The sequence below is a fragment of the Copidosoma floridanum genome, unplaced genomic scaffold (assembly GCF_036245765.1).
Source record: "Copidosoma floridanum isolate Cflo_tuat_1 unplaced genomic scaffold, Cflo_Japanese_pri ptg000009l, whole genome shotgun sequence".
NCBI lineage: Eukaryota > Metazoa > Arthropoda > Insecta > Hymenoptera > Encyrtidae > Copidosoma > Copidosoma floridanum.
Genome location: NW_028321886.1, coordinates 8,596,165 through 8,621,047, shown reverse-complemented (window position 1 = coordinate 8,621,047; position 24,883 = coordinate 8,596,165). Strand labels below are relative to the sequence as shown.

The 24,883-nt window shown below is 39.2% G+C and overlaps 4 protein-coding genes across 5 annotated transcripts; 2 read left to right on the top strand and 2 right to left on the bottom strand.

Moving 5' to 3' along the window:
- The first annotated feature begins 8,600 nt into the window (after positions 1-8,600).
- LOC106638080 (hypertrehalosaemic prohormone-like) lies at positions 8,601-10,120 on the top strand. The gene is made up of 3 exons (XM_014351106.2): positions 8,601-8,846; positions 9,775-9,879; positions 9,988-10,120. The coding sequence occupies exons 1-3, from the start codon at positions 8,772-8,774 to the stop codon at positions 10,057-10,059; spliced, it is 252 nt and encodes an 83-aa protein (XP_014206592.2). The 5' UTR covers positions 8,601-8,771; the 3' UTR covers positions 10,060-10,120.
- Positions 10,121-10,384: 264 nt separating this feature from the next.
- On the bottom strand, positions 10,385-14,890 carry Sec8 (exocyst complex component secretory 8). Of its 2 annotated transcripts, none has more exons than XM_014351062.2 (12): positions 14,663-14,890; positions 14,295-14,456; positions 14,042-14,211; positions 13,472-13,976; positions 13,093-13,395; positions 12,780-13,007; positions 12,569-12,696; positions 12,327-12,507; positions 12,023-12,243; positions 11,525-11,948; positions 11,269-11,436; positions 10,385-11,002 (listed from the first exon to the last, which is right to left on the bottom strand). In XM_014351062.2, exons 1-12 carry the CDS (start codon positions 14,723-14,725, stop codon positions 10,634-10,636), a joined length of 2,922 nt encoding a protein of 973 aa, XP_014206548.2. In that variant the 5' UTR covers positions 14,726-14,890; the 3' UTR covers positions 10,385-10,633. The 2 variants fall into 2 exon arrangements, with proteins under 2 accessions (XP_014206548.2, XP_089445811.1); XM_089589685.1 differs by having other exon boundaries at positions 12,327-12,520; positions 12,582-12,696.
- Positions 14,891-19,215: 4,325 nt separating this feature from the next.
- Positions 19,216-22,243, top strand: Nulp1 (Nuclear localized protein 1). Its single transcript, XM_014351020.3, has 8 exons — positions 19,216-19,678; positions 19,744-20,129; positions 20,217-20,442; positions 20,522-20,775; positions 20,851-21,160; positions 21,242-21,535; positions 21,602-21,795; positions 21,853-22,243. Exons 1-8 carry the CDS (start codon positions 19,541-19,543, stop codon positions 21,908-21,910), a joined length of 1,860 nt encoding a protein of 619 aa, XP_014206506.2. The 5' UTR covers positions 19,216-19,540; the 3' UTR covers positions 21,911-22,243.
- Positions 21,997-24,860, bottom strand: Arp3 (Actin-related protein 3). The gene is made up of 6 exons (XM_014351021.2): positions 24,333-24,860; positions 23,774-23,954; positions 23,380-23,694; positions 22,981-23,295; positions 22,686-22,904; positions 21,997-22,604 (listed from the first exon to the last, which is right to left on the bottom strand). Exons 1-6 carry the CDS (start codon positions 24,377-24,379, stop codon positions 22,425-22,427), a joined length of 1,257 nt encoding a protein of 418 aa, XP_014206507.1. The 5' UTR covers positions 24,380-24,860; the 3' UTR covers positions 21,997-22,424.
- Between the last annotated feature and the right edge of the window lie 23 nt (positions 24,861-24,883).

Here is a 24,883-nt window from a genome sequence, read left to right as displayed (position 1 = left end):
ATCTTTTGCTCGATTAACTCGATAACAAAATCAATCGAAGGTTAATTTACATGAGCGATGTGTATGTTTTGGGGGAGAAAAAGAGAAATCGGCGACGATGCACCCGAGGTATCGGTATACCACCGAGCAATCGTTTTTATTATTTCAAGTATTGAAATAACACGAAAACGCTCCATCCCGCGCAAGTGTGTCCCAGAAGCACTGTCTCTGTTTGTTGAGGCAACACTCGTGTCGTGTCTACTCCCCCCCCCTCCCCCACCCATCCCCTGCTGTTTGTGGAAAAAACAAAACCATCGGAGCCTACCACCCCCCTGGTCCTGAAAGTAAAAAAGACCGAAAGAAAATGTCGTATCCATTACGAGACGCGGCTCATCTCGTCGCCTCATATTTTTTTCTCTCCCATATACTCTATCTTTGCGTTTTGTCCACAACCGTATATATATATTTTTCTCGCTTTCTCCCTGGCATCCACGTTTTGTCACCTTTTTTTTTTTTTTTTACCGTGTACACAAAATCATGTATGCGTATCGCAGGAGCCTCGGTTCTCGCGTTACTCGCGCTTCGATGGATCCATCCTGGTGCGTTTTTTTTTTTTTTTTTTTTTTTTCTCCCGCCACCCTCGCATGCTGTACTTACACGACGATTTCCGCGACAACAGCCAAATTTTATTTCCGAGTAGACGGCTTTTAAAGCAAAGTAAAAATAACAGTGTACACATAAGTGTGGGCATCTCTCGTTATACTGTATACTCGAGAGCCCGTTGAGATCGAGTTACCGGCAAAGGTTGTACGAAATAAAAAAAATCAAAAAAAAAAAACTCATCGCCGAAACCCGCGCGCCGAGATTTATGGGAGAGAGGCTTTGGTTTTCTATCTTGCGCGTTTCATTGAAATTGCCCATACATACCTGCATCGGGAAGCGAGGAAGGAAAAGCGTATGAATAATAACTCCCTGCCCAGAGAGCGGATAAGAGATTGGCGGCGCGGGGGGGGAGGGTCATTAAAAAGAGATGGAAGAGATATTCCGCGGCGCGTTCGGAAGCATCGGAGAGGAGTAATGGAGGGGTGGGGGGGGGGCAAAGCGAAATAAAGGCATGGCATGGTCTCCGCGTATCATGCACGCGCGTATAGTGCAGTTTGGTGCAGATATAATACGTAACATGGGGGGCTGGGGGGGAGGGACGCGCGCGAAATTACGCGCTCGCGCGTTTTACTTTATTGCCCCCCCACCCCTTGCTCCGGGGCCGATCCAATAAAAGTCCCAATAATAATGTCGGATGTTTTCCGATGCACCCGTATTTGATTTAGTGTCGGCCATTTTGTGATCGCATATCTGCCTCGTAAATCTCGGCGAGTAAAGAGAGAGAGCACAGCAGCCGCGGCGCCAGCGAATATCAAACGTCGATGCTTTTGGCCTCGCCACTGAATCCCGTGCGCGCGGGTGTGTTGTGTTACATGCGTGTGTGTGTATATGTAACGTACACGAGAGCGCGCCCATCGCGTAAAATATTGCCGCGACCGGTCGCCCACCCACCTCCTGCTCATCCCGATTTGTCTTTTCCCTACTCTCTTTTTTTTTTTTTTTTTTTTTTTTTTTTTTCATCCCGATGCCCGTGTGTGTTTTTATTTTCCCTCCAATGTTTTGTTTCCTCCTTTTACAGCGCCGCTGTCGCGCTTGAAAACCAAATCCCCACGTCGCGCGCCACCGACACTACTCTCCGAGAAATTGATAAATCAGTTTCGCGTCTCCCCTCTACCGCGGCCTATACGATCCTTTTTCCCCTTTTTTTTTACGTGCCTGTGTATAGCCCCCCACGCCCCCCCATCCAAATTTTAGATTTCGTTTTACAGCCACATGCACGTATACAGGCTAATATATTGTATTATATTGCTCCGGACTGCGGAGCGAGTAAAAGAGAAAAACCGCGCGACTCCTTCATTAAAATCCTATTGTATATGTACATAATACTCAGCACCGCACGTAAAATCGGGAAATCAGCCGATAATTCATAGCCAAGAGACTGCAGCGGCATAATCATACGCGTTTAAATTACAAAAAGACTACGTACGTATGTATACGTGTAATACACCCCCCTCCTCTTTGACCCGTTGATCGCAAACAATAACGGGAGTTGGGGGGAGGGGGTGTCAGATAGCCGCGGTGCAATTACAAAATTAATGCGCGGATACGTACACACACGGGCGGCTGGCGGATCTGATTAATCGAACAAACTGCGGAGTTATCGAGGGGCCCGTATCGGCCGGGCAAAACAATAGAAGCGCACCCGATAAAATCCATTAGGGGGGGGGCTCGCTGACTTATCGCGGGGGAGGGTCAAGAAGACGTAGAGGTCCGGCGGAGTGTACCGCGCGAAGGAAAAAAAAAAAGATAGGTGGGGAAAAGAGTGTTTTCGGAGAACGCGGTGTAGCAAGAAGAAGAAGAAGAAGGACCGTAGATCGTCGTTATTGTCCATTAGGAGCCTCTGGCCAGCCGCAAACTTGCTTTACGCCCCGGTCTCTCGTTATATTTTTGTCCCCACGTACGAATGGGGCGCGTTATCGCGGCATCTACGACTCCTCGCAAGGGTATATCTCTCTCTTGTTATCCGTCCCACGGCACTCTCCCCTCGATGTGTATATGTATATGTACACGTGTACAAAAGCGTGAAACCGCTCTCTCTCTCTCTCTCTTGTCGGCTACTGCAATGGGGGAGCAAAAAGAGAGGGTGGTCCGTCGATCCCCTCCATCGGTGGGCGCGATATAAACATGACGGGTTTTACTGTTTGACGTTTTGTTATCTAATTGGCCGTTACTTCGGCCTCCATCCACTCAACTGGCTTCATTCCATTTCACCCGCGCGCGCTTACTATATAATATGTGTGTGTCGCGGAGCGGCTTATTCAATTGCATCGCTCACGCGCGCGAAAGAGCCCATTCGCGAGATACCGATATACGCCCGTCCATAAAGTCGCAGCTCGACCCCGGAACGAAGCGATTCCCCCCGATGCATCAGCTGCATTGTAATTCTTTGACTCGCACCCGATGCAGTTACCGCTCCGGTCGTATATGCTGACTCTGTGGATTTCTCGCGTGGGTGTACCTATACGTAATTGCATGTGGAACTCGATTGGCCGAAATTACGCCGAGTCGATCGGGTGTATACACCAAACACGGTGGACGGTGCGCAATATTGATGCACTAATGGCAGGATTCGCTCTTTGGAACGTCCCCGCGAGGTTGGCGCTCGTTAAATTTTACCGAGTTGGACGTCCGTACGTTATTTCGTGACAATTTACCGATTATTCGTATACATATACAATCGGGGTGAAGCGTAATTTTTCCTCCGGAAGTTGCGTCAAGTTAAGGGGGGGAGGGGGGGAGTAAATCCCACGAAAACAACTCATTGGCCTCTTGTCGATCGTGTAATCGCGTGTTTCGAGAGATAAAAAGTCGGCCCTTTCGTTCATCCATCTTATCGCGCTCCCTCGGCACGTGCACGCGCCGTATACACGCGATACAAATTTTCAAAGGATTAAGTACCGTGACATGTATACTCCCCCATTATAAAATACATGTATATGTTAACGAGTCGACGGGATGGAGTAAATTCCCTTGGCGCAAAAGTATACCTTTTTCCGAATGGTGTGTGCACGTACAATTGAACAAATTCAATTTTTTAACAGGTGGCTATTTTCGTGATTATTATTTATATATAATTAATAGTTGGTGGGGATTTCCACGAAACGAAAGTCATGCGAGTGATCGTACCTATATAAATATATGTATATATAAAAGGTAATTTTTCATTAAATCGTCCTTTGAGGAGCTGCCGTATTGTGCACGTTTAACACGTGACGTGTATACGCACGTATACAGGTAGATATAAGCCCGCGGAATAATAAGAGCGCGCACGGAACTATGTGGAATATATGAGCTGCAGACTCGAGCCATCCATCTTTCTTATAATCTCCTCAAGGCGTGCACAACGTCGTATAGATGTATGCATTTTCTTCTTCTTCTTCTCTTCAAAACTGTAATTATATTTCAAAACCCTAGCCCATTGTCACCGGGAATAAACGATGATCGAGTCGGAGTGACTTTTTTCTTTTTTATTTTATTTTTTTTTTTTTTTTAACCAAAATTCGCGAAAAGAAAACCGTACGGATACGTTGAGTCTTTAGAATTTCAACAGCCCGTCTACAATAAAATTAATCTACGTAACGCAAGTGTTTATTACTTCGCTTCGTAATATATTTTGTATAGGTGCAGTCGGAGAAAGAGGCGAATGAAAAAAAAAAAGAAAATGGATATAGACGAGTGTACAGGAGCTAGGGGGGGCGGGGGAGGGGTTATAATATGTAGATGTATATACACGTTCCGTTAAGAAATCTCGGGATGATTAATATCACGGCCGACAGTTGAGTGTAGCTCCGAGTTTGCTCGCGCGGGCGGTCGGCCAATAAACGGGATAAAAGTGCTCGTGAAAAATAGCTGGCTCATTAGGGCCCCTGCAGTCACATCTGCGACCCAACGCTCGGCTCTTGTTGTCGACGGAGCTACGAGGGATTTATTAAAAAGTCGCGCGCGCGAGAGAGCTATCGTTTTTAATATTCCTCCTCTCTCTGATTTTTTTTTTTTTTTTTTTTTTTTTTTTTTTCGGGGGCTGTTCCTGATGTTTCGCGCCGTTCCGATCCTCGATTGTATTCCGTGGCTGTTGATGCACGAGTGTGCGCGACCGTTTATTATATATGCGGCACTGCGACAATAAGCCGAGCCAGAGGAAGAGACGCGGACCACCTGCGACCTGCTGCTGTATTTTTCTTCTTCTTCCTTCTCTGCGTGCCTTTTTTTTCTTCGCTTCTTTCTTCTTCTCTGTGCATATTGTATAGGCGTTTATAGTCGGCTGTAGCAAGATACAAGAGGAAGATACATTAAGGCCGATGCTGACGCGCGTAGCGTTCAGGTATTATTCCATTAGGCGAGTCACGTCCTGATGCCCTTTCCTGTTTCTTCTCCTTTTTTTTTTTTTTTTTTTTTTTTTTAAGCCTTCGTCCAATGAAACGCTGGAGATTTAGATTTATTACAAGCGTATGGATTGTTAACTACGACGCATTTTTTATATATTCTCTCGGGTTTTTTTTTTCTATTTTTATTTTCACTTGCAACCGCATCATCATCAGATTTTAAGTTGGACGAGGAGGAGAGTGTTTTCAATTTTAAAAACATCGTCTCGAAAATCAAATGTATCGCTTTCGAAAAATAATGGGCCATCCCTCAATAATAACCTGGTGAAACAAATTTTTTTTTTTTTTCCTTTGTCTTTTAATCCTTTCGCGTCACGTAAAAAATGTTCATAAAAATTGCAAGCAACTATGATACGTTCAGTAATTTAAATTATGACGAACCCTATCTCTTTTATTAAAAAAAAAAAAAAAAATTGTATCACTACAATATGAATTGAATCAATTGGTACGTCGAGTCAAACACTCATTCATTTGCATAAATATCGTGTTCTTTTGCAAAAATGACACTTGAGTTTGATCTTTTCGATGTACAATAGCAACGCATTTCTATAATGATAGTTACTTTTTGAGATGAAACTCCAATTATTCGATTTTTATCGATCTGTAGGCTAAAAGGTAAAATTACATATATAAGTTTAACGTTGTATCAGTATAGTTAACAAATACCTCGAATGAAAGTAAATGAGTTGACATACGGATTTATCGTGTAAATCGTTGGGGTAGGTATTTCAGGTAGACAATCAGAGGTCTGTATAACCGCGTCGACCCGATAGAAGAGAACAAAGAGACGTGGGGGATGAAAAGAGGCAATTTTATCAAAAACTCAGTACATGTATATAACAATAACAATCGAGGGAAGCAAACACAAAAATAAGCCCATATCAGGCGAGCGAAAGGCTTTGTAAATCTGGATTCAATATAGCGACACATGTTTAGCTACAGTTCTCTCAATATAACGTTCGTATCACTGAGTATACACTGTACCCCGGGGTAACAAGTGCCCTGTCGAAGGAGCATATCGTATTTGTAATCGCGCCTTATCTTTTTAATGAAATCCATTGATCGACCGCGAAAAGACATATGTAATAAACCTACGTGACAATGTGTGACGTTTATGAAGTTCGATTTGTTTTGGGAAAAAAGGTAAAATACTGTTCTTACACCTATAACTATTTGTACCGTTTGTTGCCGTGCAGTAAAAATTATAGTGAATTTTGGATAAATTTTACAGCTACCATAAAAATTTCTGTAAACTACTACGGTAAAAATTTACGTAATGACAAATTATCACAGGATTACCGTTGCTTTAACGGTAAAAATTCCTGTAATTCTTTTCTGCGTGTATATACGATTCTACCCTCTTTGTTGTATATGTATAAATTTGATGTAAATATAGTTAGAATATTTTCTCAAGTTTAAAAAAATTAGCTTTAATCCAGAGAAACCGCACACTTTTCATTAAATTTCTTGTACCTCCATACCCATTTATAGATATCTTTTTTTCCACGCATACCTACCTCATGTGTTTTTCGAGGCTGCCAAACTAACGGCACAGCATGGGATTCTTCGTAGGGAAGGTGATGTGCCGCAAAACTGTTGTTTCTTATTTTGGTCCCTACATTGTCATATATACATACGTCCCATGATTTTTCGGAGGCTGCACCGACATAACGCGGAATACAATAATTGCTTCGAACAACGAGGGAGGAGGGAGAGTATCGTATATATATATATATATATATACATGTATGAGACCAAAGCCTTTTACAAGATCACCAACACGTGTATCGTACGTAAAGATGTGCAGCAAGCAACGTTGGGCTATAATAATGCCTCAAGAATACCTCGCGGTGATCGATGGGGAGCGATTGAGTCGTAATATCGGAGGCCGGTATCGCGCCAACATCTGTCGCGATCACATATTATATGCGTATATATGTATATGTGTACACGGGGTGCGCGAGAGTTTTGTTATGGAGCCGCGGAATTGAGCGGGCGCGCGCCTTTTATTGCACACGTAGGTACACACACTTACACCTTATTCTTCGTATACATATATAATAATAATAATAATAATACACACGTGTGCACGGGCATAAATGCGAATGAAGAATAAGCACAATATATTATACATATTATACACGGGGCGTACATATATATATATATAACGCGCGCCCGTAATCGTATTCAAGCGTATACGCGTGTAGGTATAGAGGTACACATAAAAAAAATACAAATAAGTGGCCGGCCGAAAACTCATACAATAAGCTCCTTGTGTTTAGTACTATGCCACCCACCCACCCCCCACCCTTCTATTTACATACACCCCACATCGGTTGCCTGCTTATTTTAATACACACCTATACCTACGCGCAACATATTGGTGGGGGTGCTTTTCGGTAAAATCGCGTTTCGGTATGTAAAATCAATGACTCGGGCATTCGTACGCCCTACATTTACGTACGTATGGACATATTTATATTATGCGTTTTTTCTATTATTGTTCATCGAAATTTTTTCATACATTGTTACTCGTGCAAATAACGGGATTCGTATATGTTTTAATAAAACAAAAAGTACCCTCGTGTACTCAACCCACCTTTCAGACTCGCTAACTCTAATTACAGAGAGAGAGAGGGGATGGGAAAATGTGTAAAATCTAATTTTTTTTTTTTTTTTGTTCTTTCATCATCCCCTTTGTGGTGAGCACGAATATTCATACATCCCTCCCATATACCTCCGCTCTAATATTGACTTTGATTAAGTCCGGCATCAAATCAACCTACCTACTTATACACCGCACTCTGCATATACTATACGTATAGGCACACGCGCTTGAACCGAAGATTTAAAATCCTGCGAGGCAAACATGCTATCGTATATTATACGTGTGCCGATGACGTCGAGGAGCTGCAAACGAAAGTAACGTGCACACGTGTGTGTGTAGGTGATGGAACAACTAGTACGATTTTGCCGATGATTGAAAATTTTAAAGAAAAAAAAAAAAATGATGGTAAAAAAAAAAGCTCCCTCCGATACGGAAGTGAAAATATAGAAAAAGCGCTCTCTCGTAGGAGGAGGTCAATGAGTTTCGCTCGCATCGACAACAATGTTCTGAATATCGGTTCACTTTCTTTTCTCGAATTTCAACCGTGCTGTGCAGGAGGGAAAAAAAAAAAAAAAAGAAAATCCTCGCTCGCTGCAAAACCAATCTCGACTCCTCTGACCGTGGTTTTCACGCACTGCGGAGCTCAAGCAGAGAGAGGGGGGGGGGAGAAAGCATCATTTAAACTTGACCGGCGCACCGGACCCTTATACTTATAGCGCGCCATCTCTCTCAATATTTGTACTCATCATCTCGCCGAGCCTTTGATCCCCCGCCCACAGTTTCCCCGTCTTCCATCGATCAAATGTTTGCGCGTGTTCTAATGTACAGGTATATATTATCCACGTGTGCACAATGCGCGGCGAATTTCCGTTTTGACGATGTGCTCCCGGATTAGGGTGTACGCGGCGCTGGCCGCCTATAAAAGAGCTCGGCCGGAGCGCGAGACCTTCCAGAGTCCGATTCGCCAGCCCCGGGATTTCGGATCGCTTCGTTTTTATACACGTGCACGTACAGTAATTAACGGTTTTTTTTCTTCTTCTTCTTTTTTCCTTCGCTCCTCCATGCGAGTTCATCCCTCGCTCTGAGGTTTCAGTATATACGCGCGTTATTGCCGAGGAAGAAAAAATATAGCATACATCATGGCGAAGACGATCGCTTACCGGTTTACCTTTCTCGTTTGCGTGCTGTGCTACCTTCAGCTGGCAGTCGCTCAGGTACGATGAACCTTTTTTTTTTTTTCTTTCCCTCTCGTAACTTAATCTTGGATTCATGATTTTTCGGGCAATCGTTTCATCCCATCGTGTTTCGATTGAAAGTAATGTGTGTACGCGATGATTTTTCAAAGCCATTAATTTTTCGATTTAACCGTGAGAACATCGGGAGCGTTTTCATTGCAGCTTTTTTTTTTTTGTATTTCTTTGGAAAATCAAGAACTCTCATTTCAATAATTTTTTTTCTTTCTTTTTTTTCACCGTTTTTGACCAATTAATTATTTATCCATCAACAAGTGCTACCACTTTTCTAATTGTACCTATTAATCGTTGAAAAACGCCCACTTCCAGAAGAGCATACTTGTTACGTAAATGGTAATCGATGTAACTCTTTTTTTTTTTTTTTTTTTTTTTTTTGTCATACAACCTTTTTAAAAAACAAGTACAATATAGGAACGCTTTATCTTCTCTTGGGAAGAGTAAAGTAATAACTCGATGAAGTTTTGATTGAAAATTCGAAAAACTATGTAGCTCAGTTGTACGCGATGTAAAGATTTCAGACGAGCTGTTGTGCGTTGTAAAACTCGAGTTGACTTTTGAGTTTTGGTTAAATTTTATTATTATTAACGCCCTTCCCGCGATTAAATGAAGTTATAAGCGGTGCACTGGAGTTGTGAAGTAATTTTGGGCCCACGTGGCATACCTGGGACTTTTTATTTTTTCTTTACGAGGGAGGGCGAGGCAACGCAAGACGGAAAAGACGAGCTTCACACCCTGCAGTTTGCTTAAAAAAATGCTTCGTGGAGCGGTGCCTGTTGGACCAAAACCTACGCACGAATAACTCCTTAGGACTAAGAATATAAAGAGAAAGAAAAGAAAAAAAAAAAAAAAATTACGTTTACTCATCGAATCGGCTTACGCGCGTGTTTAGGTGACATTTTCAAAGGGCTGGGGTCCGGGGAAGCGAGCGGCCCTCTACGACGACGACTGCAGGGTCAACTCGAAAACTCTGACGCTGATGTTTCACACCTTGATGGTATTAAAATCATTGTACTTTGATTTTCAAATGTATACATACATGTGCACGTCCCCCCCTTCCTTTTCTCCCCGCGCGTAAATTAATCATTTTGCGTCTTGTTTGCAGGCCGAGCTGAAGCGTCTGATGGCTTGCGATCATCAAGCGACGGTCAACTACTTGCAGAGCGTCGAGCACTGAGTAGTATATACATTTACCCATCATTATATTAGTACACGGAACGATTCGGCAAAACTATTCAAAGAACGAGTAATCCCCTGTCAACCCACACGCATGTATATTTACTTGAACGATCAAGCTTTTGTGTAACGTCGTTATACCTAATCATGTAGCTGCAAAGAAAATATTTTTCGGTTCAACATGATAAATCAGTACAACGTTACTTTTCGTTTGGTAATCCAGTAAGTCTGTCCTTATATATGATGTTATATTGGTATTGAGAAAAAAAAAGAAAAAAGAAAAAAAAATGAACAAAGCCGAAAGGTGGATTTTTTTTTGTATGAATAAAAAGTTTATATGTATAATATGCGTTATAGTACAGTGAGATATTCACATAATATATATATATATAAAATAAATATTTAACAGCGGAATATCCGTAATTATTTTCTTTCGTTTTCTCTCGTTTCAACAACACATCCCTAAACAATTTAGTTAGCCGTTAGTCGAGTATAGTATTCTATACGTGGGCGTAGCTCAAACAAAAAAAAACAAAAAAAGTTCATCAAACAATGTCTACCGCACTGCACCAAGACTACACAGTGACCCCAATGTCTCCGAGTATCTCCGAGAGCTTCTCCAGATGTCGGTTGACCTGGGCATACTCCTGTCGACTGCGAGCAATCAGCTGTAGGGCGTTCATGTACTCGAGCTCGGTAAACTGTGGCCCATGCTCCAGGACGCCGCTCAACAGTTCCTCGGGCGATTCGTTAAACAGCTCAAAGTACTGGCGCGCATAATCGAGGGCCAACTCGCGCGTCATCGTTATATTGGTCAGGGTCTGCTGGAGCGTGAACACGTTGCGGCACATCTTCTGCACGCCGCTCTCGTCTATGCGCTCGATGTACTGCGCCGAGCTTATCAGGATTTTCGCGATCAGATGGCCCAGACCCTCAAAAATGTACTGCGGGCAAATTTTTTTCTCGTCTCTTATCGATATTATGTAAGATACGCGTTGAAAAAAAAAGAAGCCTTTTTTTGGTTCATTGTTAAATTCACGATTGAGTCTCGCTTCTACATTTTTTGTTTTCAATTTAATTTGTCTATTCTCATTAAGATGATAATTATGATGGTTAACGTTTGCGAGCAGAGAATGTCAAATGTATTTGTTAATCGAATAACAAATAAAGTAAAATGAAAACATTTTTATCGAAACTGTTTCGTTATTACCTTGCTCTTTTTTGGATGAAGAGTCGATTGCAGAGATTCATCTATATGCTGCAGCACCCTGCTTAGTTCCTCGACGCGAGGATCCGGCTCTTCGGGATCCTTTGTTCCTCTGCACAGAAGATTTACGTCACCCCTTGGATGCAGATAATAAAAGCACTGAACTCGAACCTGACGTTGAAAATAAACAATTTTCTCTCGTAACTTGCATTTGGTTATTATTTTCGAAATATATGAAATTTTTTCGTTAATTCATCACCTCCAAATGTAAAACCAATATACAAGTATTGGCGAGTTCGTCGTAATCCTTGGCAACCTGCTCCAGACACTGTACAAGAGGATCAGGCATAGGCGGTAGGGTATTGGAGTCCAAGTTGCGTTCGCGATTAGACTGACGCAATTCTTTGATCAAGGAGCGAATAAATAGAGCGAGCCATTCGATACTCTCTTGCAGCAATGCCAAACTCCTCAGTTTATCGATATCGGAAATTATTTCATTCGCGGCAATACCACCCTCGCCCAAATTACTAGCTAAAATTTCCGCTTCCCTGATATTTCGCAGCCGAATGTCTTCCGGGCTCTCTTCATCTTGAGTCTCCTGCCTTCTTGGAATCCGACGACCGGATGGACCTTTCCGGTAAAGAGGTTCCTCGTTCTTCATACTCTCCCAATTGGGTAGAGATCTGATGTTCAATGTTAATAATCGCAATTTACATTTACTCCAGAAAAATACATTCAACCACAAAAACACACTTACTTGATGAACCTGTTGATGTCTTCGTCTTTGAGCCAAGCAGCAGAACAAATGAGCCTATCGTGGCGGTCAGGCTGAACGATACTCCGATAAGTTTCCTGGCACGTTTCGCGATAATTGTGCAGAACGTTTAGGGTTAATGTACAAAAATGTTCACCCTGCAGGGGCAATGCTATCATGAGCAATCGCAACTCTGCCACACACTGTTGAACTTTTACTGTGCTCTGATTAAAATATCGTCGTCGTCATTATTGATTACAAAGATTGTTATTGTTATTGTTGCGTCCGTATTTTAAAAAAGGTATACCTGCAGCAACGGCCTGATCAGTCTTAGGTCTTTCATTTGTTCAGGAGAAGTGGTAGCACGCCATGCGTCCGTGCTCTTTGTGGCCGTCTCGATAGTCGTTGCAACCAATACATGGTGCCTTCCGAGGTAAACCTCTTTCACATAATCTGCCAAAAAGTTACTCAAAGTACACGATGGACTCCTGCAATTGAAGACTTTGATTAAATTACGAAAAAAATTTCCTCGTTATTTCAGCAACTTACCCGGAAGGGATACCTAATGCTCGTTCAACATCTTCAATAAATTGCATTATTGGCCTAAATATGAGTGTTATGTTATTTGGATCAGGCTTGCAAACTAAATTTTTCTTAGACTTTGATTGCTTGTTATCCTGTTGATTATCAATTCATGTCATCTCGTAATTAAATTTATAAGTGATTTTAACAATTTTTTTTTTTTTTTTCAAATACTCACTGTAAACGTAAGGCTACTGTATCTATGATCCTTAAGATAATTATTTAAAGATATGGCGTGAGTTGACGAGTCAAACTTAAAAAGTAAACCATTTTTCTGTCGTTGAGGCTTTTTCTTAGCAAAGTACATATTAATATCATTAGTTTGTTCATTTAGCGATAATGTGGCCTGGAATGATCCATCAACCACATTTTGTACATCCAAGTACTCAGTAAGCAATATTTGTAACTGAAATAAATTTAATACATTAATACATTAAGCTGGTCAATGACGTTAAAAATATGTTTTGTAAGATTAATGATTTTTAATTTACTGCAGCTTGAATGCCATTCCAAACGTCCGCCATTTCATATACAGGCACTTCTACATTATGCTTTTTAGTTACATGAGCGAATCCACACAGAGCTGTAGAGTGGTTAGTGATAACTTGTTGAAAGCGCGAAAAAATTTCATCAAGTAAATCAAGAAGAGGAGATTGACTTGATGGCTCTCCAGTATTTACATCTTGGACTTTGATATTTACATGTGTTTTTTTTTTGTCCAATGATTCCTTAACAGTTTTAGAGGCTTGCTCAATAATTCTCAACAGTTCGCTTTGCATTTGCGTTTTAATGACCTGTAGTTAAAAAATTTTATCATTTAAAAACTGTTTGCACCAAAGTATCGGTAAATAAAATTTTTATAGTATATACTTCGATTGCTTCAGGTATTTGACTTAGCAAAGCTAGGCACTCGATAATGGCTAGAAAATGTTCAGGATTTTCTTCAAGGTTCAAATTACTTTCATCATCTATAAGATTATTAAGATCGTCTAGCCCTGCACTACTTGTTTTTCTGGAAACTTGACCAGAAACGAATCCTGGTATGGTAACATCAAGTAGATTCCTTTTTACTTTGCTACTCTTTGAGTTGCGCATCTCAATCCCACGTTGAAAATCTCTGTTAGAACCCTGTCTCCTCAATCCGACTTCTTTCACTTGTTCTTTGTACAAATGTTTATTCAACTCTTCTAACAACTTACTGATTAGTTTTTGCTTTTTTATTTCTATGTCAGCCCTAACTTCCCTTAAACCTTCCACTTCTCCCAAAACACCCCCGCTCAACGAAATCGCAGTAACAACCATTTGGGTTGCATGTAAATAATGCTTCTTTTCCAAATGAGTACTCAATTTGGAAGGAATCTCCTTTAATTGGTCACTGAAATAGTTTATATAATGTTGAAAAATTGCTTGAAGATAATTAGTAGAAAATTTGAAACTTACACATCATTGAGCAGTTGTAAAACATATTTATGCTCAACACCTTCTAGCCAGAGTTTCATCAGTTCTTCCCTTCTACAGTTGAGCAACTGTTTACAAGCATTTAAATTTTCTTTGACAGAGTGAATTTTTTCACGAGCTGCTGTGACTCTTTCATATAATTCGCTAAATATCTGGAAAGTAAATACAAGTAACGATTATACTGCAAAGTACTCACTGTATAAAGAGCATTCAAAGAAAATAAGAGAAAACTCACTCTCATAACCTCCAGAAGATCAGTTTCATGAAGCGAAACTAGTTCATCAAGCCTTTGATCGCACCTTTTGAAGTCTTTTTCAAGCTTAGCCTTTTCGATCTCACGCTGCTCATTAGTTTCACTGGCAGATAGTGCACGAATCACAGATATCAATAAACCACTCTGCAATTACAAAACGATGGCCATGTAAGTTACAAGTATGAATGATACTTATAAATAACGAGATGAATCTCTGCTGCTCCAGAAATATTAACCAAAAAAAAAAAGAAAAAAGTGGATTCCACTCTAACGAAAATAAGTAAATTGCTAAGATCAAAATACAACAAATATTTTGGAGCAACTCTGGTCAAACATTAACGATTTCTCACCGTCTCCTTTGAGGGTTTTATGCCCCGAGGAGGTTTCACAGGAGGTCCACTAATCCCTTCCATGATGATCCTTAAAGTCCAGGTAGAAATTTAATCGACCAGATTTTCTGCAGCATTTTTTCAAAACAGTAAAATTTCAGCTGAACCCGTACACGACTTGTCATTTGGGTTGAGATGTGTTACGTTTTAGTTACACGATGTGTGAGAGAGAGGAGAGGTGCCGGGAGAGTGTAGTTAGTGCAGCCACCACAACATAGCTATTCCGTACAGGGGGAGGTTTCACTCTGATGATAAGTACAACACTGATTAGCCATTAATTCGATGATTCTTCGATGGACCAATCATCACCATCAGTTTGCAGTGCCCACGATCTCAGGATGAATGAGAGTGATCCATGCACTTTGAATAAAATGACAATAAACAATAAATTATTTTTGTGTAGTCTTTAAATGCAGTAGGGTTGCCAAATTGAATACGAATAAGCGCGCGAGTAATTTTACGAAATTTCTTGTTAAAAATTGTATACATATTATTATACTCATATCAATTGGCATATGTTTTCATGAATGATTATACCTAATTATTGCTTTCATTTATCGTTTACTACGTTATAATATATGGTATACAAGTTGAATGTGATTTATCTATCCGCCCAGTTGACGATCATGTAAAGCGTTTACATACGTACGGCATTTAAATGACTAAACATAATATAAATTATTTAACGAAAAAGAATAAAGTTTTTATCGACAAGTTGTTATTATCATGGAAAAATAAGTTAGAAAAAAATATATATGCTAACATTGATCCAGTGACCAGTTAGTTATCACACACATATTTTATATTACATATACAGGTATAAAAATGTGTTCAGCTCAGTGCTCTCGCCTGCGGCAGAAAACCGAAGACGTGGCCGTCACAGTACCGCCACCTGAACTGACGCCCTGCGGCCAGAGTTAATGCGCGCTAAGCGGCAAATTCAAATGTGCTAAAACCAACTAACTAAATCCCAAGCTTTTTAACATAATAACTCAGTACCCAAAACCTCTTATACCAAATAACCCTATACTTCAGATAAATACAACCAAACAATATTTTAAATACACGCTCAACTTATAACTGTATACATAAATCATACTCATCAGATTGCAAAATCTTTAAAATAAAGATCCAAACGACTTGCAACACATAAATATAATGAGAAAAAACTACTAAATAACCCAGGGAGCTTAATATCTAATTAATTTATTGATAAAAATATAAAATATAACTACGACGCGTATCCCTATATGACCCAAGGCACTTCATGGTAAGTTTATTACCTAATCAAATATAAATTAAAAGCCCAAGCGCCTATCACCAGATGACCCGGGGCGCTTGCTGGCCACTTTTTTTAAAATTTTACTGAGCGCCTATTACCAGATGACTCAGGGCGCTTACTGGCCACTTTTTTTAAAATTAAACTGAGCTGCTATCACCAGATGACTCAGGGCGCTTACTAGCCAGTTTATTAACTAATTAAATATAAATTCACAGCCCAAGCGCCTATCACCAGATGACCCGGGGCGCTTGCTGTCCACTTTTTTTAAAATTTTACTGAGCGCCTATCACCAGATGACTCAGGGCGCTTACTAGCCAGTTTATTAACTAATTAAATATAAATTAAAAGCCCAAGCGCCTATCACCAGATGACCCGGGGCGCTTGCTGTCCACTTTTTTTAAAATTTTACTGAGCGCCTATCACCAGATGACTCAGGGCGCTTACTAGCCAGTTTATTAACTAATTAAATATAAATTAAAAGCCCAAGCGCCTATCACCAGATGACCCGGGGCGCTTGCTGGCCACTTTTTTTAAAATTTTACTGAGCGCCTATTACCAGATGACTCAGGGCGCTTACTGGCCACTTTTTTTAAAATTTTACTGAGCGCCTATCACCAGATGACTCAGGGCGCTTACTAGCCAGTTTATTAACTAATTAAATATAAATTAAAAGCCCAAGCGCCTATCACCAGATGACCCGGGGCGCTTGCTGTCCACTTTTTTTAAAATTTTACTGAGCGCCTATCACCAGATGACTCAGGGCGCTTACTAGCCAGTTTATTAACTAATTAAATATAAATTAAAAGCCCAAGCGCCTATCACCAGATGACCCGGGGCGCTTGCTGTCCACTTTTTTTAAAATTTTACTGAGCGCCTATCACCAGATGACTCAGGGCGCTTACTAGCCAGTTTATTAACTAATTAAATATAAATTAAAAGCCCAAGCGCCTATCACCAGATGACCCGGGGCGCTTACTGGCCACTTTTTTTAAAATTAAACTGAGCTGCTATCACCAGATGACTCAGGGCGCTTACTAGCCAGTTTATTAACTAATTAAATATAAATTCACAGCCCAAGCGCCTATCACCAGATGACCCGGGGCGCTTGCTGGCCACTTTTTTTAAAATTTTACTGAGCGCCTATTACCAGATGACTCAGGGCGCTTACTGGCCACTTTTTTTAAAATTAAACTGAGCTGCTATCACCAGATGACTCAGGGCGCTTACTAGCCAGTTTATTAACTAATTAAATATAAATTCACAGCCCAAGCGCCTATCACCAGATGACCCGGGGCGCTTGCTGTCCACTTTTTTTAAAATTTTACTGAGCGCCTATCACCAGATGACTCAGGGCGCTTGCTAGCCAGTTTATTAACTAATTAAATATAAATTAAAAGCCCAAGCGCCTATCACCAAATGACCCGGGGCGCTTGCTGGCCACTTTTTTTTAAATTAAACTGAGCTGCTATCACCAGATGACTCAGGGCGCTTACTAGCCAGTTTATTAACTAATTAAATATAAATTAAAAGCCCAAGCGCCTATCACCAGATGACCCGGGGCGCTTACTGGCCACTTTTTTTTAAATTAAACTAAGCTGCTATTACCAGATGACTCAGGGCACTTACTGGCCAGTTTATTAACAAATTAAATATAAATTTAAATCCTAAGCGTCTATCACTACATGACCCAGGGCGCTTACTATCCACTGGTTAATAAAATGAAAAATGCTACAATAGTTACGGCATTCAATGTGTAGCAAAGTAAGGCACTTAATAGGTTCTTAATTGTGATACAAAAAAAACCAACAAATAACTAGTGCTGTATGTATAAGTAACCTAACGTACTAATCGGCCAACTACTGCAATAATAATAATTATAAAATATTATAAAGGCATACTCCGATGTTACTTAGAACAATTAAGAGCTCTTATGCTAGCATTTTTGAGTTAACAAAAAATAGAATGGAACTTATATCAAGTAACTAAGGACGTTATACAGCTTGTTGTTAATTTCTAAGCCATTTATTAATACCATCAGGGCCAAAAATTGAATTCTTTCCGTTTCTTAACAAGCACTTGTCTCGATAATTATTAATCCGACGGTTTGAAAACTGGAAAGCAAGTATTTGAGGGCATCTGGGGATAGGCGCTCAGTTTAATTTTTAAAAAAGTGGCCAGTAAGCGCCCCGGGTCATCTGGTGATAGGCGCTTGGGCTTTTAATTTATATTTGATTAGGTAATAAACTGGCTAGTAAGCGCCCTGAGTCATCTGGTGATAGGCGCTCAGTAAAATTTTAAAAAAAGTGGACAGCAAGCGCCCCGGGTCATCTGGTGATAGGCGCTTGGGCTTTTAATTTATATTTAATTAGTTAATAAACTGGCTAGTAAGCGCCCTGAGTCATCTGGTGATAGCAGCTCAGTTTAATTTTAAAAAAAGTGGCCAGTAAGCGCCCTGAGTCATCTGGTAATAGGCGCTCAGTAAAATTTTAAAAAAAGTGGCCAGCAAGCGCCCCGGGTCATCTGGTGATAGGCGCTTGGGCTGTGAATTTATATTTAATTAGTTAATAAACTGGCTAGTAAGCGCCCTGAGTCATCTGGTGATAGCAGCTCAGTTTAATTTTAAAAAAAGTGGCCAGTAAGCGCCCTGAGTCATCTGGTAATAGGCGCTCAGTAAAATTTTAAAAAAAGTGGCCAGCAAGCGCCCCGGGTCATCTGGTGATAGGCGCTTGGGCTTTTAATTTATATTTGATTAGGTAATAAACTTACCATGAAGTGCCTTGGGTCATATAGGGATACGCGTCGTAGTTATATTTTATATTTTTATCAATAAATTAATTAGATATTAAGCTCCCTGGGTTATTTAGTAGTTTTTTTCTCATTATATTTATGTGTTGCAAGTCGTTTGGATCTTTATTTTAAAGATTTTGCAATCTGATGAGTATGATTTATGTATACAGTTATAAGTTGAGCGTGTATTTAAAATATTGTTTGGTTGTATTTATCTGAAGTATAGGGTTATTTGGTATAAGAGGTTTTGGGTACTGAGTTATTATGTTAAAAAGCTTGGGATTTAGTTAGTTGGTTTTAGCACATTTGAATTTGCTGCTTAGCGCGCATTAACTCTGGCCGCAGGGCGTCAGTTCAGGTGGCGGTACTGTGACGGTCACGTCTTCGGTTTTCTGCCGCAGGCGAGAGCACTGGTTCAGCTCAATAAAATACACAACTAACACAACAGCTGCTTGAGCTGCTCTGAAAGCATATAATCAGAGATTAAAATTGTCTTCCTGTAAGAGTCATACGTTGAATAATTTATATTGTTTTGTTACTTTGTTGTTGCAGTTGTTGATTTTTTTTCACGTGATGTTATTTTACTTGTAACGCTTGCATTAAACTTGTTTGGTGTGGTGGTAAAAAGGTTATACACAAAATCAGGAACATTGTTTTTTTTTTTCACTCATATATACCCATTCGCAACTTTATTGGAATTAAATTGCCACAAGTTGTACCTGTTGTTGTTGCATAATATTGTCCCATGAGAATAAAAAGTACGTCACAAAATGTCAACTAGATATTTGAAAAAGGTTTATGGCAATGACATTGATGTAGAGAAAAACCAAGACGAGTCGTCGGAGTATGAATCGTCTGATCAAGAACTTAGGGCAGGGAGGCAAAAAAATTTCAACGTTTTCAATTTGGTAAGCAATTGATGAAGTTATTGACGTAATTGTAATTTTACAATGATATTGTTCAACTCTTGTAGTTGAACGACAATCCCGATAATGACGCGGAATCTGTTGAAGAACCAGAGGTTAAGGATGAAGAAGAGGAGGAGGTCTGCGATAAAAAATCAAAGAGTAAAAAAAAGAGAAAAAAGCAAAAAAAGTCTCAGAAACGAAAAGAGCAAAAGGAAAATCACGAAACTGATGATGATGAATCGCTGGATGAGATTGACAGAACTGTCAAACAAATAAACAAGTTGTTAGGAGAACCAGAGCCAAGTACCAGTTCAGCTTTGGCTGATCATTTGCAGGGACGTCTCGTTACAAAGTCAAAAGAAAAAATTTTGGTTGTCCAGCATAAACACTTGAATCCTTACAATGAACTCAAGAGAATATTTGGTAGTAGAACCATACAAGCTGAACAAACGTTAGTGTAGAGAAACAGGCCCATTTTTTTATGTTTTAATTGATTCATTGTAAGAGCCATTTATAAAATCTGTATTATTTATTGTAGTAAACCAAGGACAAAGGAACATACTGGGCACTTGAAAAAGACTTGGATGGTTATGATACGGGATAACTTGTATCCTGCAAGAAAATCTGGAATAACTATGACATTGGACAAGACTATGGATAAAACTGGTGTGCAGTATTTTGTTTACGAGCACAGTTCTTCATACCGACAAGTGCAACAAAAATTCATCAACACTGTAGAAAGTCTTAATCCAGAAAACATTATTGTAAGTGACGATTCTTACTATGTGCTTAAAACCATGTAAAAACATGTTTGTTTTGTTGAGAGTGAAACTTACATTTTAGAGCATTGTCAATGCACATCCATACCATGTGGACAGTCTGCTTCAATCTGCGGAAATTTGTAAATTAAGCGAAGAATTAGCAATGGCAGCTAGTCTCATTGAGAGAGCATTGTTTTATTTAGAATATGCTTTCCATCCCTTGTTCAATATGACAACAGCCACTTGTCGAATAGATTACAGAAAACAGCAAAATCGTGCCTTGTTTATAACATTATTCAAACACCTCATTTTAGTTGGTGGCAGAGCATGCTACAGGTAACTTGAAATGACGTATGATAATAAATTATAATTTAAAAAATTTTTATAAATGTTTGATTCACTTTACAAAAGGACAAGCTTGGAATTGTGTAAGTTTTTATTATCTTTGGATCCTGAAGAAGATCCATTGGCTGCTGTACTGATGATAGACTTTTATGCCATAAGATCTAAAGAATACGAATGGTTTTGTGAATTCTGTGATCTATGGGAGAGCTCAAAAAATTTGCAACAACTCCCAAACATCGCCTACAGTTTGGCTCTAGCACACTTTTATTTAGGAAAACAAGAAAGTGCTGATGAGCTTTTACAAAACGCACTCATCATGTTTCCAGGTGTATTAATACCCCTGTTGGATAAATGTAGTATAAATCCAGATTCAAAGGTGATTATGAAAGTCAAGTTTGAAGTAAGCTAAAAAATGTATGTGAACTTTTCTATAAATAATAATTTCGATATTTTGTAGGTCATGGGTCATGATCACTTTATGATAAAAGCAACCACAAGTACATCACCAGCATTAGAAAAATTGCAACTCTTGTACGTTTCACGTAGTTATCATTTATGGAAAGAAGTCGACATTTTACCGTGGTTCGAGAGAAACGTTAATTCAGTTCTTCAGCGAGTAGATGCAAAAGACGAATACGTCAAGTTTTGTGAATTTAAACGAAGTAGACGCTATCAAGGGAGGTTACCCAGAAATATTTTAAGGCACTTGATCCTATCAGATTTGAAAGATGCCCCGGTTAATAGTCAAGAGGTAAGGCTTGAAGGCTTTTTTAATATGCAAAATAATTTACTTCACTTGAATTATTAAAATTTTTAGATACAAAATGAAGGACCAATTTTGTCTCACGATCCTTTGCCCCCGACAAATTCGATTGATATTTACAGCAAGCCAAGAACCACAAGGACAACCAATCCAAACAATTCGAATTTATTGTCGCTATTTTTCTCCTCTATCTTCATAGATTTAGAAGCAGATGTGATAGGAGAAGCAGCTGGTGCCAATCGTCAAAAGTAAGAATCAATTTATTTCTCATTATACCTTATTTTAATGAGTTTTCTGTTTTTTAGTGAAAACCGTGACAATCGTGGTGATCGTGAAAATCGTTATCAAGAAGAATATGATTAATACATTATTCCTGCTATCGTCACAAACTTCAAAGCATAATATTTTTTAGTACAAAATCACTGTTATTAAGTAAGCATTTGGTTTAACAGTTTATTGATTCGTGAAAAACTTTTGATTGATTAGTATGTATATAAAGTGATTGAAAAACAGCATGTTTTAAAAGGTAATATGATAGTGTTCACTTTCAAAGTGAATTTTTAGGTAAAAAAGTTTGTTGAAGATTATAACTTTTTAATCGAATTTTAAGAAAAAACATCATTAAAATCTACTATTTACAAATATTATAAGTGCGCATTTATTAGTGATTTTCGTTCATATAAATCGGGCTTTAGACATTAAATCTTTAATAAAACTGTAGACTTTAATAAAAAAAAGATTTAGCTTAAATCTAGTAAATGCTTGGCCACTCTGAAAGTTGAAAGTTGTTTCCAGTTATGAGCAGTCATTAGATTCGCGATCATCTCTGTTACCTAAATGAATCGTTCATTGCACTCTTGACTCTTTGACTTTATTTCTAAATCATGCTACGGAACACGGGATTGTAACGACATATAGCTGGGCCGTGTTCTTGATAATCAGCTTTCGTGTGACACACTGTGTAAAATTCGGGATCACTCGCCAACAAAGCTCCACCATACCATACGGCACAGCGTTGCTTGTGGTGTGATATTACACGAACATCAATTGGCTTTGGCTAAAATGAAAAAAAATAATCAATGGAAACAGTCGAAAATAGTTGATTTAAAAATCATACTTAAAAAAGAAAGAGTCATACAGTGATATGTCCACCACTCAAATCTGTGCTCAGTTTCAAACGAGCATCAACTGTTTTTTTTATATCTCTTTGCAATCTTTTCCCAAATCCTTTGAACATGGTAGAACCACCCGACAATACAATATTATTATACAAAGGCCTTCTAACGTCAATGGGGCAGTTTTGGATAACGTCATCTACTATTTCATCGAGAGGCGTCGTAAAATCTGGATTAGAAAACTGAAAGAGAAATTTTATTAAATCATAAATTATTTTTATTGATTTTAATGAAGAAAAAAACTAATTGAGAAAATACCTCAGGATGAAAGAAAATTTCTGGTCCAAGAAATCTTTCATATCCAACATCCACACTAAACGGTTGTTTGGTAATATTATTAACACCATCGTATTTTGCAAATTTGCTGGGATCACTGTCAAATTTTGCAAATTCTTTGGCAATATCGGGACAAATGTAACAGTGCTTCTCTTTGATTGTCTTTGCTGTTTCCAAAGATTGCTCGGGAGGAATTCCGATTTCTCTGTCTCTCAAGAGACTTTGAATAAAGTACGTAATATCTCGACCAGCGATTGGAATGTGCTTGATACAGCTACCAATAACAAAACCCTCTGCCTAAAAGCGATTATTAATGGTTTTTTTTTTTTCTCTCTCTCTCTTTTAAAATCTATTTTTTCTTTTTTTTTTTTTTCAACTTACCACTGGAATTACGTGAGTCACTCCATCACCACTGTCGATAACAATGCCAGTCAAACTCCTGTCTTCAACGTTTTTGGGAGTCCAAGAAGCTGCAATAGCTAATATTGCCTGGACAGCAATGTACAGTCCAGAAACATTAAATGACTCAAACATTATTTCAGCTGTGTATTCGCGATTTTCAGGAGTATTTAGAGGAGGCTCTGTCAACAAAAAATAGTGGTCCTCTGGCTCAGCCCTCAAATATTTAAATATACATTGTTGAAGAAAACGTTCCATCAGATCCCAGTCCTCAACTAGACCATGCCTAACTGGATACTAGAGTTGTAAGGAGAGAAAGCAACAATCACCATCATATTAATAAGATTTGTTTATATCAGAAAAAACAATATTTTACCTTGACCGCATAACCAGTGGCATCAAAAGCTTCATCTCCAATGTAAAAATCTAAATCCTCGATACCTTTGGTCACTCGCCTTGTAGAATTATCTCCAACTTTGGCAGTCTCTTTAATTGCTATTGCAGAAGGTATCATAAGCTGCGGTTCTTTGTTGCCAGCAAAGCCCAGCTTGGTGTATCTGAAGTAAAAAAAAAAATCTTAAAGTAACCAAGTAAAATCAACAGAGATGGAAAAGAAAACAGATACAACTTATGTAAGTACACAGAAAATGTCAATTAGGAGTGTTTAGAATGGATAACTTCTAATTTATTAGAAAACGATGATTTTGAATTGCATAGCTAACGAATTAAAAGTCTTTCCGGTATTGGTGTACATAAGTACATCATTAACAATCGATCACCACACCTAGAGGATTTTTTTTACCTATTATGGGTATCAGGTTATTAGTCATTGCGTATATACGAATAAAATGACACATATCAATGAAAGAGACGAGCGTTACAGTAGGTGATGAAAATGTTTTGGAAAATCTATACTTAGAATACAAACAACTTACCCCGTTCCCACGTCGATGACGCATGGAGGTAGCAGACACGAAGACATGACTCCTCCCTATAATTCCCCAGGAGGTGCCGAAATCAACAAATGCACGTCTCCCGGTAAATGTCAGATGAGTAACGTACAAACTTTCAAGTCCAAAAGAATAAGATTGAGCGTCACCACTCGAGATAAATGTAAGACTACAGTAGAGATTGGAATCGGCTTCGTAATTTCGTATTCGTACAACTTGAAGCACTCCACCCTCGGCAGCAGACCACTCCCCGGTCCCCGCGATCCTCACCGGTAACTCAGCTGACACACCATCCGTACCGACGCTCTGCTCCGAAATATTTTACCACAGAGAGTTGTATCTCTCGCTTGATCACAGGTAGTCGTTTTTATACTTATTTTGTCAGAAATTCATGCAGTTTTATCAATTTAAAGCCAACAAGTTGAGAAAAAAAAACAATTTCTGAGATAATAAGATAACTACTTGATAGTTTTCAGAACTTCAAAATATCTTGAATGAAAGCGCAAAGTAACGAATTGGAAAAAGAAAAGTGGACA

What these genes read in the sequence shown, in the direction of transcription:
- LOC106638080 (XM_014351106.2), top strand. Translation starts at nt 8,772, where the DNA reads ATGGCGAAGACGATCGCTTACCGGTTTACCTTTCTCGTTTGCGTGCTG. An exon ending in TTCAGCTGGCAGTCGCTCAG is followed by an intron (nt 8,847 to 9,774) that starts GTACGATGAACC and finishes GCGCGTGTTTAG; the next exon opens with GTGACATTTTCAAAGGGCTG. An exon ending in TGATGTTTCACACCTTGATG is followed by an intron (nt 9,880 to 9,987) that starts GTATTAAAATCA and finishes TCTTGTTTGCAG; the next exon opens with GCCGAGCTGAAGCGTCTGAT.
- Sec8 (XM_014351062.2), bottom strand. Translation starts at nt 14,725, where the DNA reads ATGGAAGGGATTAGTGGACCTCCTGTGAAACCTCCTCGGGGCATAAAA. An exon ending in TTACAACTGCTCAATGATGT is followed by an intron (nt 13,977 to 14,041) that starts GTAAGTTTCAAA and finishes AAACTATTTCAG; the next exon opens with TGACCAATTAAAGGAGATTC. An exon ending in TTCATCCAAAAAAGAGCAAG is followed by an intron (nt 11,003 to 11,268) that starts GTAATAACGAAA and finishes ATTTGCCCGCAG; the next exon opens with TACATTTTTGAGGGTCTGGG.
- Nulp1 (XM_014351020.3), top strand. Translation starts at nt 19,541, where the DNA reads ATGTCAACTAGATATTTGAAAAAGGTTTATGGCAATGACATTGATGTA. An exon ending in ACCATACAAGCTGAACAAAC is followed by an intron (nt 20,130 to 20,216) that starts GTTAGTGTAGAG and finishes TATTTATTGTAG; the next exon opens with TAAACCAAGGACAAAGGAAC. An exon ending in TTAATCCAGAAAACATTATT is followed by an intron (nt 20,443 to 20,521) that starts GTAAGTGACGAT and finishes CTTACATTTTAG; the next exon opens with AGCATTGTCAATGCACATCC.
- Arp3 (XM_014351021.2), bottom strand. Translation starts at nt 24,379, where the DNA reads ATGTCTTCGTGTCTGCTACCTCCATGCGTCATCGACGTGGGAACGGG. An exon ending in GTCATCGACGTGGGAACGGG is followed by an intron (nt 23,955 to 24,332) that starts GTAAGTTGTTTG and finishes TTTTTACTTCAG; the next exon opens with ATACACCAAGCTGGGCTTTG. An exon ending in AAATTTTCTTTCATCCTGAG is followed by an intron (nt 22,905 to 22,980) that starts GTATTTTCTCAA and finishes TTTCTCTTTCAG; the next exon opens with TTTTCTAATCCAGATTTTAC.